At 41.7% G+C, this 15,283-nt stretch overlaps 1 protein-coding gene across 1 annotated transcript in view; it reads left to right on the top strand.

Moving 5' to 3' along the window:
- The window catches only part of SLC9A4 (solute carrier family 9 member A4), a 39,172-nt gene extending 31,041 nt beyond the window's left edge, over positions 1-8,131 (top strand). Inside the window, exons 9-12 of the mRNA XM_030551754.1 lie at positions 1,195-1,291; positions 3,358-3,489; positions 4,386-4,473; positions 7,758-8,131. Of these exons, the coding sequence (XP_030407614.1) occupies positions 1,195-1,291; positions 3,358-3,489; positions 4,386-4,473; positions 7,758-8,131 (691 nt within the window). The remainder of the gene's footprint in view (positions 1-1,194; positions 1,292-3,357; positions 3,490-4,385; positions 4,474-7,757) is intronic.
- Positions 8,132-15,283: the final 7,152 nt, after the last annotated feature.

Raw genomic sequence — 15,283 nt, 5'->3', positions numbered from 1 at the left:
ACTGCAAAGAGCTACAAAAGGATCTCTCAAAACTCGGTAACTGGACAATAAAATGGCAGATGAAATTCAATGTTGATAAAGCAAAGTAATGCACTTTGGAAAATATAATCCCAACTATATGTATAAAATGATGGGTCTAAATTAGCTGTTACCACTCAAGAAATAAATCTTGGACTCACTGTGGATAGTTCTCTGAAAACATCCAAGCAATGTGCAGCATTAGTCAAAAAAGCAAACAGAATGTTGAGAATCATTAGGAAAGGGATAGATAAGACAGAAAATATCATTTTGTCTCTATATAAATCCATGATACATCCACATCTTGAATACTGCATGCAGATGTGGTAGCCCCATCTCAAAAAAGATATATTAGAATAGGAAAAAGTTCAGAAAAAGGCAACCAAACATGATTAGAAGTATGGCATGACTGCCATATGAGGAGAGATTAATAAGACTGGTACTTTTCACCCTGGAAAAGAGATGACTAAGGGGGATGTGACAGAGGTCTATAAAATCATGACTGGTGTGGAGAAAGTAGATGAGGAAGTGTTATTTACTCCATCTCATAACACAAGAACTAGGAGTCACCAAATTAAATTAATAGGCAGCAGATTTAAAACAAACAAAAGAAAGTATTTTTTCACACAACGCACAGTCTGTGGAACTCTTTGCCAGAGAATGTTGGGAAGGCCAAGACTGTAACAAGGTTAAAAAAAAAACTAAATGAGTTCCTGGAGGATAGGTCCATCAATGGCTATTAGCCAGGATGGGCAGGGATGGTGTCTCTAGCCTCTGTTTGCCAGAAGCTGGGAGTGGGCAACAGGGTATGGATCACTTGATGATTACCTGTTCTGTTCATTCCCTCTGGGGCACCTGGTATTGGTCACTGTTGGTAGACAGGATACTGGGCTGGATGGACCTTTGGTCTGACCCAGTATGGCCAGTCTAGTGTTCTTATGTTCTTTCTTCAAAAGATGATGCAAAGTGCAAACCTTAAAAGAAAAAAAAACTACTAGGAAGTTTTCTCTTTTAGCTTTTGTTGATTCCTTATCATCATTGGTTAGAAAATTGCCATTCACACCTGCAGAGCTCTAGAAATAATAACATAGGAAAATACATAATTTCATAGGAAAGATAATTCCTGTGTGATTTGTACAAATTAGTATAATGTTTGCCTTTCCCTTCTATTTATAGGAGCTATAGAAATCAAAGAATGCATAGTCTTTCCCCTGAAGAGGTGGAGTCCATGCGGGATATGCTGGCAAATAGTCTGTATCAAGTTCGACAAAGGGTGTGTAAGTGACTATCGTAACAAAGCTTTGTACTCGTAGATCAAAAGATCATGTTTGCCCTCCTCACCATCACAGCAACAGCCAATGGTAGCTGCAAAGATAGTATTGTTCATCTCAGCTGAACCATGAAACTGTGTTAATGGGAAATACTGAGCCAGATCCTCAGCTGGTGTCAACTGGATTTAAGTGGAGGTGCTTTGATTTATATCAGCTGAGGATCTGGCCCATTGTGCTCTGACCCCACAGTACAAAAAACAAAATGGAGTTTGACTTCTAGCTTTTCACCCTGATGTCTGATCTGCAATGTAACAGGACAAGAAAATCCAGAAACTAGCTCTAGAGGTCAGGCTTCCCTAGCTGTAAAGATCTCTGTAACCTAAGAATGGTCTCCTTTCTGATATTGCCCAACACCTAGTTTATCTAGTTTAACATTCTAAGCCCTTTCTCTCTAGTCACAAACAAGCTGTGACTTGTGAGGGAAGCAGCAGACCTGTAGATTATTCCCATGGCAACTGAGGAGATGGAGTTGATATGGAATTTAGGGGTAATGGTATTTACCTGAACATGTGCAGCAGTTACATTTTTTTAAAGCAAACCATCTGCAAAGTAGGTTTAAAAGTAATATTATTCTACCCTCAATGTGAAGGAGCAGCAGGGCCATTAGAGGCCAGTGCTGTTGTGGAGGCACAGGATCCATGTAGATTTGCCAGATTTGTGGGATAGGTCTTGTGGCTTGTTCTGTGTGGGAGGCAAACCCTGCCCTCATGATAGGATGATAGAGGAAGAACTCCCTCCCACCTGAAGCCTCGTCTTGTAAGCTTTTTCATGAGCTACGGCTGAGCTGGGTCTCAGCAAGGCTTTATTTTGAAAAAAATGGACATGGCTTTGGTATCCTGTAAAAACACAATGTGACGCTGGTCAAAGATGCAACATCAGTGTAATCCAGTCCAATGCATCACTAACCAACCAAGCATAATGCTGAGCATTGTCATGCTCTCCTATGGCTAAGTGTGCTAGCAGGTACACTTGGGTAACCTTGAAATTATGCTGATCAACTGCCCTGACTAATGTAGCATATGCAGGGCTGGAGAATGATCATTTTATAACAGGTCATTGTTCATGTTATATTCTTCTTTAGAATGGAAGGGCCTGATTCTTATTTACACTAAAGCCACTTTATATCATTCTGGCAGTGTTAAAGAGCCTTCAAGTGAGTGTACATTAAACTAATGCCCACTTTAAGGCTCTTTTACAATGTCAGCACAGTGTAAAGCAGCCTCAGCGTAGCTGAGAGTTAGGCCCAAAGAGTTTAACATCCACCCTCCACTCACTTTGGATAGGTGTAAATGGGTACCCAAGATAATAAAGAATCAGGTCAGTGACTAATTTTTTACTGGACACTGCTGAAGGTAATGTTGCATTGTGGCATTATAGCTTCTGCCAGTATGGACACATGTGCATCCACCCTTGCATTGCACTGATAGAACTAATCTGGCAGAGGATGTATACTGCTTAGAAATGCAGAATAACTGCTGGCTAAATGGAAACTTTTGCCAATAGGACACAAAATGCCAGGTGGTGCTGTCTTTCTAGTGTAGACCAGGCCTAAGAAATAGAGGGGTCAGTCCTTGGTTCTGACTGAGATCTATCTGGTGCAGAAACGGAGTGGGAAGCAAAGGTGCCCCCTTTGCAAATCCTTAATTCCTGAGAGTCCCCCGGTTTATGCAATCCTTTCCTCCTGAGCCTGGCCACAGCTCTGTAGGATGTGGATGTGGGTAAGGATAATGTAGAGCTGGTTTGCTGGCTGTCCACCATGTGGGATTTTCTCCATACCAGGGAATTCACAGCTGCACAGGTAGGGCAGGACTGAAGTGATACAAGGGGGCCAGGATCTGTCCCAGAGAGGCTGTGCAAGATCTCACAGTGAGTCTGTGGCAGAGCCAGGAATGGGATGCAAGAAACATTCCTTGCTCCCAGTTGCATGTTTGACTGGACTGCGCTGTTTAAGCCAATGCGGCAAGGGTGCACTGGGAAGAGAGTCAAATACATGCATTTCCTTTTTCAGACCCCGTCATATAACAGACACAACCTGCCAACAGAAACAAGCGAGAAACAAGCCAAAGAAATTCTCATCTGTCGCCAGAACAGCCTGAGGCAGAGTGTCAGGAAAGGAAACAGCTTACCTTGGGGGAAACTGGTAACTACTATGCAAGCTATAATTCATGTGATCAGGGCATGAAAATACCTGCCTGTCTCTGGAACATACAAAACCCAACCAATTTTAATTTGCCTTTGCAATAATTGAAATGAATATTTCCCACAGAGTACTGGAAGAGGAAAGTACCTGGAAACAACAGGCCATATTCAGCAATTATATGAACAGTAAGTCAGTGACATGTCACCTGTATGCTAGGCAGTGAACTGTAATGTCAGTGACACGTCACCTGTATGCTGGTTATAAGAGGTAAAGCACTGTAATTAGCACTGACTTTGCATTCACTGTGGGTACAAAACAAGCGAAACACGCACCTAGGGACTAAGGCAAAGCCCTTTCAAGTCAATGGGAGTCTTTCCATTGACTCCAACTGGCTTTAGATCATACCCCAAAGGCCAAATTCTGATTTGCACTGGTGTAAATCTAGTGTAAATGGGTTCAGAATCAGGCTCCTGAGGGTGTGGAAGATTTACATGTAAACCCATTTACACTGGTTTCACACTGATGTAGCATACCTGTGTAGGTGTAGCACAAAAAGCAGCAAAGCCTAAATAATAACTACCCCTTATTTCCATCCTGCTGCTAGTTGCTATTCTTGTAACAACCCAGATTTCCAGTCCCTTCATGTGTAAACTACATTGATTTGGCCCATCATTGAATGCCAAAACAGTGCCTCTGTTGTTTATCTTTTCATAGAATTAAAATCCAGAGTCTTTCTTGGGAACTTGCGCCCATTTATCTCAGACTGAATTTGGCCCATATAGTTTAGGCAGTGGAAAGGCACAGCTTGGAATGTCCTGCACGCTGAACTGGTTCTGCTTCTAAATCCAGGTTGGCACAATGAAATGTACTGTATGCTTTTCTGTCTTTGCACACAGGCTAGAACCAAAAATGTGCGTTTCCTCTCTTTACCGTATGGTACTCATCAGCCAGCTAGACGAAAAGCAAGGCACGATGCTTCTACAGGTAACAAACACACTTTACTCTGCATACCAAACCAAAAAAGATACAGTAGAAAACCAAGAATTTGCTCCATGAATTTTACAACAATATCCCCTTCACCTACCTGTCACTCCATGGCGTTCACATGGTACCAACTGTGGTTATCTGCTCAGGACACCCAGAACCAATAAGCCATTGTGTTACCCCTTTGCTTCAGCAAGGGTGCATTTTGCTGGAGTTTAGACTGTAGGTCAGGTCCCGGCCACACCAGTCTATCCAGCAAACTCCTCAAGATTCCGCCAGTTTGAACCTTGCCTTGCAATGTAACCATCAGTAAATCCCAGTTCTCAAGTTCCCCAGACACATCTCTTCAGTGTCCAGTCCCTCTCGTGGGACCAGCCTACTGGCTTGCTCTTTACTTCAATATAACAGCACTGAGATGGTTTATAGTAAAGCTAAGAATAAGTTTATTAATAAACAGCAAAGATTTAAATAATACTAAGCAGGAGAAAGAGAGACAGGTGAGGTGACAAACAAAAGAAAACATAACACACTTTCTAGTGACTAAAACTGCATTTTAGCAAGTTAAAATTTTTGCATAAACAGTTTTCTTACTTGCATCAAGTTACCAACATCTATAGCCCTCCAGGCCAGAGGATCCAACCTTCAGAAACTTAGAGGGCACCGTTCCCTTTGTTCCCTAAATGATGGAAAACTAGAATGTCTTTTGGCTCCCCTTATATTTCCCAAAGTCCATTGTATTTGCCTCAAGAGCCAGGAAGACACCTGGGGTTTCAGGCACAATCTATCCCAAAGTGTCTATTGCAGGGGTCGGCAACCTCTGGTATGTGGCTCACCAGGGTAAGCACCTTGGTGGGCCGGGCCAGTTTGTTTACCTGCCAGGCCAGCACATTGCTTGTCCATACATCTTCCCGCTGCCCCCATTGGCCTGGGATGGCAAATCGCAGCCAGTGGGAGCCACAGTCAGCCGAATCTGCCGATGTAGCAGGTAAACAAACTGACCTGGCTTGCCAGGGTGCTTATCCTGGCGAGCCGCATGCTGGAGGTTGCCGACCCCTGGTCTATTGTCTCTTCCCTCATCTCCACGGTGATATACATTTTCTTCTTCTTCTTGGTATGACAGTAGCAGATCAGGCCCTCTTGTAGTATGTACTCTACATACACATAGTAAGATGCAGTCCTACTCTGAACGGCTTACAATCTAAGTAGACAAGACAAACACTAGGTGGGAGGGGAAACAGAGGTCAAGAGCAGTGATGTAACTTGTCAAGGTCACATAGCTGGCCAGTGTCAGAGGTAGGCATGGAACCCAGGTCTCTTAACTCTCCATCCATTGTCCTACCCGTTAGATCATGCACCACCAGACACCTCTCTGCTTTTTGTTTACATGCGAACTCCTGAAACACATGTTTAGGCTGTTGAAAATGGCTATTCATTTTTGGCAAAATTAAAAATCTGGCAGTGAATGACACTGTTTTTTTTAATCATCTTTGTAGAAAAATAGTGAAAAGCCAAATGTTGCTTGTTTCCTGCATGTGCAAAATCATTCCATTTCTTTTTTCCTATTGAAACAAAAGAGAGTGTTTGTGATCTGTATAAGCAAACTACCCACTTCAGGTTGTGCATACATTGGGTGCATAACACAGTATGGAACACTTGATAAGAACCCAGCCAAAACCTTCAAAGTTATTTATTTTCGAAGCAATTGCTGAACTAGAGATATAGAACAACAGGTGGTAACTAACTGGATTTATGGGTCAAGGGATATCAGTCCTGCTAAAAAGCTGTTAAATATTTCAGCACAACAGTCTATGATACGAAGATCTATTGCATCCCCTTCTTAGGGCCTAAGCTTCCCTTATAGCTGCCATTAGCAAATCTTGTATTATTTCATTGGAGACTTTGGGACATACCCCAGGAATGGTGCAAAGCAGCTGAGCTGGGCTGAGAACCTAGCCCAGGGCATATAGTTTTACAGATACAATCAGGGAATCTATGCAGGGAGTTTACAATAATCAGGAGCTTGTGCTACCCACTGGCAAAAATTAGGGAAGGCAAAACAAACTTCAGCAGAACACAGTGGGTCAATAGGATGCAAAGAGAGTTAGTCACATTGACAGACCCCATGGGACTTAGGCATCTAAATACATGTGAGGATCTGGGGCTTTGGTTGCTTGAGTATCCTAAGCAGCACGGTAAAACGAATTAACCAAATTGCAAAATAGTGGTCATTTTTCTCCTGTTTCACACAAGTACGTATTTCTATGACCAATATATCCGACACTTTTTATCACTGATTACCCCATCTGGCTAGATATAGATATAGGCCACCTTATTATGTTCAGTCGTCTTTCAAATCTGAAAATATGTTCTTCATAGTGTCCATTTTCTTTGAGACAACTATGTGTGTGTTTAATTGCAACAGGATACAATCTGTTCTAGAACCCTTCATGTATTTTTGTTTATTTGGAGGTTTCTGTAATTTTTATGAGTAATTATGTAGTAGTATGGCTAATTTATTTTTACACCTGCAGACTTCAGAAGGCCTGTATTTAAGGAAAGAGCAGAGATTTGCTTAGTTAAATAAATAGGACAAGAGGGCTAGTTCACCTTGATGTAGGCAAAAGTTTTGCATCAGAGACCATGGAAGTGCCTTGGGTGCCAAAGGGTATGTTTCTAATAAGGTTAGGGAACTTTGACTTCAGGGAAAAGGCTCATGCTCTGACACACCCAGGTTAATCAAAGGGCCCTGAAGCCAAACTTTCAGGTGCAACTGGTTCTTTCGGTCTTGTTAATTGCAGGTGACCTGTACATTTCCAGCTGGAAACCTCTCAGCAGTCACTTTCAGTCCTAAGTTCTGTTTTTTGTAATGCTTCAGAATTATGGGTTTGGTTATCTGCTTGAATAACTTGCAGAACATTAAAACTTACAGGAATGAGTCTCCTGCATGGGATAATATGACAATAGCAGCATTGAGAGCTATTAACATGGAGCAGAGTATGCTCATTTATTAAAGCTCCTGGGGAAAACAAAGCCCAATACAGAATGCACTATCTGCCAAGAATCCATTGTCTCTCTCCACTATTTAAGAAATGTAGGTTATTTTAATTGTACCTCATAACAGGTACATTATTTTACAGTAATTGCCTCAAGCCCTACAGCTCCAGTGCAACATGTATAACCTCAGAATAATACTTTGTTATATTAAGTATTTTCTTTTAATAGTTCTTAATAAAATACTCTCTCTCTTTTTTAATAAAACCATTCCCTTCTGTGTTACCGTCCAGGTGATTACAGCAGTGATTCTGATTCAATGGTCTCCATCATGTTCAGGCCACAGCTCCGAGCAGGCTCCCTTGCAGCAAACCGTCGTCAGCAGGAGATGGTTTCGATGGAGCAGTTAGATAGGAGAGAGAAACTGTCAGATTTAGCAGGTCAGAGGGGAACCCCAAGGAAGCTTCACACAACTAGAATAAGAAGACAGGCTTTAATGCCAAAGCCCCAGTTTGATGCAGTGTTTGAAGAAGAAATACAGGGATATAAATCAGAAGAGGAGGAAGAAGCAGTCGCGGCATCAAGGCCATCAGTCAAATGGGCACCAGAGAAAAAAAATGTAAGACATTTCCACAAAGCCCCAAGCTCCCCATTCTGGAGAAAATAGCAAAGTTCTTATATGAACCATAATTACAATGTTCATCTTGGGACCTCTGAACTAATTCTGATACCAGTTCTAAGCACAACATGAAGGTTCTTAGAAGTTCTGCGTAGAATCAAATGTTTGACTGCTCAGATCGAAGGCTGTTTGCCTGAAGCCGCTGAATGGCACAACTGTAAATGACTACAGTATCTGCTGGAAGAGAGTTGTGTGTTAACTTAACTTACTATAATTATTCACACACATTTCCCGGATACTATGGCTATGATCCAGCAAAGCACTTAAGCATGTGCTTAAATTGAGCTCATGAGCAATCGCTTTGACTTCACTGAGCTCCCTCACATGCTTGAAGTTAAGCACAGGGTGACATTCTGTTCTGGATGAAGGCCCGTGCTACATCCGTGCTACATTTCTTACAATGTACTTCTGGTCTGGTCCAACAAACATCTGATCCATACAATTTGGCAAGCACCACTGGGGAAACAAACACCTCTTCCTTCTGTTCACAATTCAAAACAGTATTCAGAAGTTTAGAATGAAGCGCATCATCTATGTTAAACATCTACAAAGATCTGATGAAACTTAAGTTCTATTTGTATTTTTCTATTATAGGCATAGAAAGAAAGTATTCATCTTCCTTTAAGAGTAGAGAGTCAATGGCACAACTATTAACAGAAGAATGGATTTTGGCTTTTGTACTGGTCCCGAATAGACAATGAATAACATTTCTAAAAAGCCAAAAACAAAATCCCACTTTCTTGTATGAAACAAAAGGACAATTGTACATAATAACTTGGGATAGATTTAAACCAAATCCCTAGATGAGATAATCCCAACATTTTAGAAAAGTTTGAGTCCAGGTCCAAACATTATGACTGGCCCTATCTCTTCTGTAGGTTGAACTAAAATCCTAGATTCAAATAACCCAAAAGTTGAGAAAGTCTAGATCTGAACATGGTGGCTCAGGTCCATCTCTAATAACAACAGGACACTTTGATGCAGGGCTGGCTCTGGCTTTTTTGCTGCCCTAGCGAAAAAAGAAAAAAAAAAGGATGTGTGTGGAGCGGCAAAGCGCGGGGTTGGGGGGAAGGCACGGATGGCAAAGCAGAGAAAAAGGCAAAACAAAAAAACCCTACATGGCGGCCGAAGCCAGGGTGCAGGGGGACTCCCTGTGCTGCAGAGTGTGCTCCTGGTCTAAAGGGGTGAGGGGGAGGGAGTAGGGGAGAGAAAGAAGGGGGGCAGCCAGGGCTTCAGCGGGGCACTCGCCCCGCAGCCCCGACCGCCGCGCAGCCTGCCAGGAGGGCTCTGCGCCATTCTGGTTGGCTGGGAGGGAAAGACGTGGGTTGCCCTGCCGAGTTTGCTGCAGGGCGCTCCCCTCCTCCACCCCCTAGAGGGCGGCCGGATCGGGGAACCAAAAAAACCCCAAAACCTGCCATGCCACCCTAGGATTGGAGAGAAGCCACCCCGTAGAATCTGATGCCCCAAGCATGAGCTTGCTTGGCTGGTGCCTGGAGCTGACCCTGCTTTGATGAATATCTAACAAGAGTTCTACTGGCTTTCTTAGTCAATCTCCACCATGCCAATCAAGGCAAAGCAGGAAAATATTTGGAAATTCAACATATCCAGCAGTGGTGAGGTGTGCTCCTAATCTGATCTGCTCTTGCTTGGCCATGACACTGGAGAACTATAGGGTGTATTTAAGACCCTGCTGATATTTGAATTAGCTTGGAGAAAAAACAAAACAAATTAAATTGATGTGTTATCCAGTTGAAATCAAAACATTGTTTTAAAAGTTCACTTTACACTTTCACCTGGTATTTTCTTAATGCGCAGTGCAAAGTATCTAATTACCATTTCATACCTCTTTTAGAATTAAATCCACCCCATTTCTCACAGATCCCACAGAAGGTCCCCACAGCAATGGAACTATTGCAGTTTCATAGAGCAGCATAGATACATAAAAACCATCTGCAGAGGGTGGGTGCGGTTAGCCGCTGCAGGCCAATGGGAGCTGCTAGAAGCAGCGCGGGCTGAGGGACTTACTGGCCGCCACTTCCAGCAGCCCCCATTGGCCTGCAGCGGCGAACCGCGGCCAGTGGGAGCCGTGATCGGCTGGATCTGCGGACGGGACAGGTAAACAAACCAGCCCAGCCCGCCAGGGGCTTTTCCTACACAAGTGGCGACCCCAGTTTGAGAAACACTGGTGTAGAGTGTTTAAAGACCAATCAAACGTGAGCAAGGAGCAAGCATATTTTAAAATATCATGTAAGCGGATATTTATTTTATCTGATTTTTTGCAAGTCTTTTAAAAATACAAATAAAATCAATGGGGAGACTGAGACAAGTCTCATCCTATTTGTTTGTTTATTTCTAAGCTTTTATTTTTCCAGAAATCAATGGGCCAGGTCCTCAGCTGTTGTAAATCAGCACAAAGAGATTGAAGTCAATGGAGTTACATCTGTTTGTACCAGCTAAGAATCTGGCCCTAAACCTGCAAAGTGTATTTTTAGTTTGCTTTTCTAACAATTAGAAAGTAGCACTGGAGGAAATTTTTCTTCTACACCATTAGTTGCTGTTAATGGTTTAGTTGGCCATTAACCAAGAAGCAATACTGCAGATGTCCATATAAAATACTTGCCAATAACTATAAAGTTACATTATTATTTTTTATCATGGGCATAAGTAATGCACTATGTACTTATGAAAAGTCAAACCATAATGAAAGAGGATCAGCTGTTAGGGCTGAAATGACAGTAACAGTGGCTTTGAGGATATTTCAGGAGCTCCTTCCATCATAAGAGGCAAAAAGGGAAAAAAGCACAACGGTGTTTGTTAGAAAATTTTACAAATGGGCAGATAAGACTGGCATCACTTGCATTGCAAAGGTGGGAACTGATTTTTGATGCTACCTAAGAAATTATAGGTAAGGCAGGGATGGGCTGTGAAAGGTCTTATAAGTGAGGACAAGTAGTTTGTTTTTAATGCAGTGGAGAAGGAGGAGCCAGTAGAGGGATACAAAGAGAGAAGTGATGTGGTTGAAGCAACAAGATAGCAGAATAGCTGTGCTTAATTTGTGCCAGGGCTGAGCCCTGGCACCCCTGGGCTTGCTGCATCAGTTATGAATGTAAAAAAATTGCTTGAACCCCTGCACCTAATTGCTTGAGAACTGGCACCTCTTTCATTACAAATTAACCACTAGAGGATAGTGACCTTTGCAGCAGTATTTTGAATGGATGAAAGTGAAGTAAGGGCTGGTCTACACTGAAAACGTACATCGTCCTAGCTACGTTTCTCAGGAGTGTGAAAAATCCATACTCCTGAGAGACACAGCTATGCTGACCTAACCCCGGTGTAAACAGCGCGAGGTCGAGAGAAGAATTTTCTGTCGACCTCGTTACTGTCTCTTGTGAATTAACTACAGTGATGGGAGAACACCACCCACTGTTATAGAGCGTGTCTACACTGAAGCACCACAGCTTCAGCACTGCAGCTGTGCTGCTGTAGTGTTTTAAATGTAGACATACCCTAAGATTGCATTTGTCAAGGCCAGATGGGAGGATGTATTAGTAGTGAAGATGCAAGATAGTGAGGGCCCGGAGGAGACTTTTAACTGTGTGGACAGAGAAGAAAGGCCCTTTTTTGGCCCTGGTCTACACTACAGAGCTAGGTTGACATAAGCTGCCTTACATCGATCAAACTCAGTAAGTGGCTACACTAAAGTGTAGCTCCCACTGATGTAACTCACCCACTACACCAACCTAATAATTCCACCTCTGTGAGAGGTGTAGTGCTTAGATCGATGTAGTAAGTTCGATGCAGTGTCAGTGTAGACACTGCATTGCTTATGTTGACTGTTACTACCTTTCATAAGCTGTCCCACAATGCTCCACACTGACAGTTAAAATGGTGCAAGCGCCCCTGGTGAGGGTGCGCACTGCAGACACAAAAGCAATTTAATTACTATGGTGGCTGAACATTGACATAACTTAGGTTGACTTACTTTTGTAGTGTAGACTTGTCCTTATGATGTTATGCAGAAAGAAGAGGCAAGAGCTAAATGCATCCTGGATGTGTGGACCTAGAAAGAAGGCCACGTGAAAGATTATGCCTGGGTTCAGAGCTGTGCATGGGATTGAGAATAGTGGAAGGAGTGCTTGGAGGGAAAGATTAGGAGCTCTGTTTTGTGTATGTTGAGCTTAAGCTGAAGGCTGGATATCCACAAGGCTAAAATTTTAGTTTGGACAGTGGGAGAGAGGTCAGAAGCGGAAAGGTACATCTATGTCTTCAGTATAGAAGAAACAGTTGGGCTCTGTGATATGCGATCATCCAGAGACAGGATACAAACGGAGAAGAGGATCAATGGTATCAAAAATTGCTAAAAGATCACATCAATATGGAGAGTCTAGTCCCTAAGACCTTTTTTATACTTCAGCTCTGTAAGAGCTCTACGGCAGCTGTGTTCTTGCATACCTAAGCTTGATTTTCTCATGCATGAAAGATATAATGACCAGGGCCCATGTACTTTGAATCACAAGAGGATGAAATTCCATGGTAGCAATCCTTAAATTCTGTACATTCTTTGTTAATGACAGAGAACCCCAATGGTTTCATCTTGACTAGAGTTTCAAAAGAGCTCCCACTGATGAAACAGGAGCAGAGCTCTTTTGGAAATCTGTTCCTCAGACTATACCTTAATTCAGTTCAGGATGTAGTAGATTTTAATATATTTCATCCAAAGACTCAGGGAGGTGCATGTATCAGGAGTATATCATTTTCATTATAAACCAAAACAATCTGTCCTGCTAAATTCTCATTGTGACTCCCTGCTTCTAAAGAAATTCCTACTGAAATAACACAGGACCGTTTTGTGTTATCTGTTTTAAAGCCATTGAAACACTTGCTTGGTGGCCTGACCGGGCCCATAATTTACATGATTAAAAAAAAAAAAAACGTAAAATGAGGCCATTTAACAAAATATTCCCAAATGCTGCACGTTCTAAAGCAGACCCTTAATATGTTTTTTGAAAATGAGCAGGGATTTTTATTGACTGGATACCTAAACAATCACTATACTATACATGTAACATCACTTCATGTTTTGACTGTACTCTGTACACTTGATTTGGGGCCCAGGCCCCATAGACAAGTCAAAATTCTTGCTAACTTTCATGGAAGTTTTGTCTGAGTGAGGATTTCACAACCATGTATTTGCAGAACAATTATTGCACTAATTTATAACTTAATAACACCGAATGAAAATCACCCCCATGCAATGGGCCAGCAAAAGGTCTTCTTAAGTCGCACTATTGTTCTGGCTTGGAACAGGACTGAATTTCACCCTTAATGCACAAATCTCTCTATCTTTTTCAAAGATAACCTGTATTTAAAGGCCATGAAAAATTTGAAATGTCACAAAAACGGGGAGACTTACAGTTTGGTCAATCCTATGTGCTGAAAATCATGAGTCAGCACCTGCTAAAAAAACCCATGATTTGGCTTCAAAATAATGAGCTTTTTAAATAATAATAAACCTTGAGTTATTTGCCTTCTGTTTCTTAAGCTTTTAGAATTAATGTTTGCAAGCTTTTCTCTGCAATCACAAGGACAAAAATCTCACCCTTCCTTTTAATTAAAGTGAGATTCTTATGGAATCACTCGACTCCAGAAGCTCAGGCTTTAAGAAAAATACCAAACATTATGAGATTCATTCTAAAGTACAAGAATTGGTACCACACTTACCTTGGACTTCAAAATGTTTTCATTTAAACTTTCTCAAGTGTTCTTTTTTCATACTTACAGTGTTTTAACTTTTTATATGGTGACTTGCATAGCTGTCTTAAATTAATGGTTAAAAAAGGGTTCTTGTGGCCGTGTGGGTCCCAGGATATTAGAGAGACAAAGTGGGGGAGGTAATATCTTTTACTGGACCAACTTCTGTTGGTGAGACAAGATTTTGAGCTTGCACAGTGCTCTTAAGAAGAGCTCTGTGTAGCTCAGGCATCGGCAACCTTTAGCATGCGGCCCATCAGGGAAGTCCGCTGGCCGGCCAGGATGGTTTGTTTACCTGCAGCGTCTGCAGGTTCAGCGGATAGCAGCTCCCACTGGCTGTGGTTCACCATTCCAAGCCAATGGGGGCTGCAGGAAGCTGTGTGGGTGTAGCTCGAAAGCTTGTCTCTTTTAACCAACGGAAGTTGGTCCAATAAAATATATGACCTCACCCTCTTTGTTACAGTTAAAAATGGATAATCTGTCTTCTTTATTGTCTGTGGGTATTTCCTCCAGTAGGACAAATAATGCTAGCATTTTTAGTTGCAAAACACACTGTAATTAAGAACTTTTAAATCAAAGAGGTCAGACTGTATGAGTAATAGCCTGGCCCAGTTAAAAGGACTAGAAAGCTATGGTGCTAAATTGCCTACTTTATTTACTTTCTTATGAGACTCTTTCTCAATCTTCATTGCAAGTGAAACTCATTGTAGGTTTGGTTTCACAGGTGTAAAATTTCAAGAATCAATATTAGTTCTTGTTCATTGTAGTCCATCCATTCTCCTTGAGCAATTTAGATTCCCATTACCTGTCCTTTCTATCAACTAAAGAAAGAAAGAAAGAAAGAAAGAAAGAAAGAAAGAAAAGAGACAGTCTGAAAAAAATAAAAAAGTTGAGGCCTTGATTTTCAGCAATGGTCTCTTTTTTTATGAGTGTAATTTTTGGCCAGCAATAACTGTGGCCATATTTTTGTGCCCACAGTGAATTGTAGGCACAAACAGTAACTTGAGATCTCACTGGCTGTATGCAATCACAAATCAGATAGCTAGACAGCTAGTTAATATTTTTCTACCAACAACGTATTAGTTAGTATGTTGAATATGGACTAGATGACCTCTTGAGGTCTCTTCCAACCCTGATATTCTATGATGACACCACCTTACAATATTTGAAATGAATCTGCTGTTATCACTAGCACTGTACCACTATTTCAGCTACTAATTCCTGGGCACTAGCAGCCCTTGAGCAGAACACTTACTATTTGATCTTGGCTTTACAATAGTATCAGCAATGATAAGAAACAATGAATAACAATAGGCATTCCTCATTGCTGAAGTAAATGAGGGTTTTTTGTTTTTTTTTAAGTCCTCTTGCAATAAAAACAACTACCTT

This window comes from Gopherus evgoodei, chromosome 1 (genome assembly GCF_007399415.2).
Source record: "Gopherus evgoodei ecotype Sinaloan lineage chromosome 1, rGopEvg1_v1.p, whole genome shotgun sequence".
NCBI lineage: Eukaryota > Metazoa > Chordata > Testudines > Testudinidae > Gopherus > Gopherus evgoodei.
This window is presented reverse-complemented; position numbering and strand designations above follow the sequence as displayed.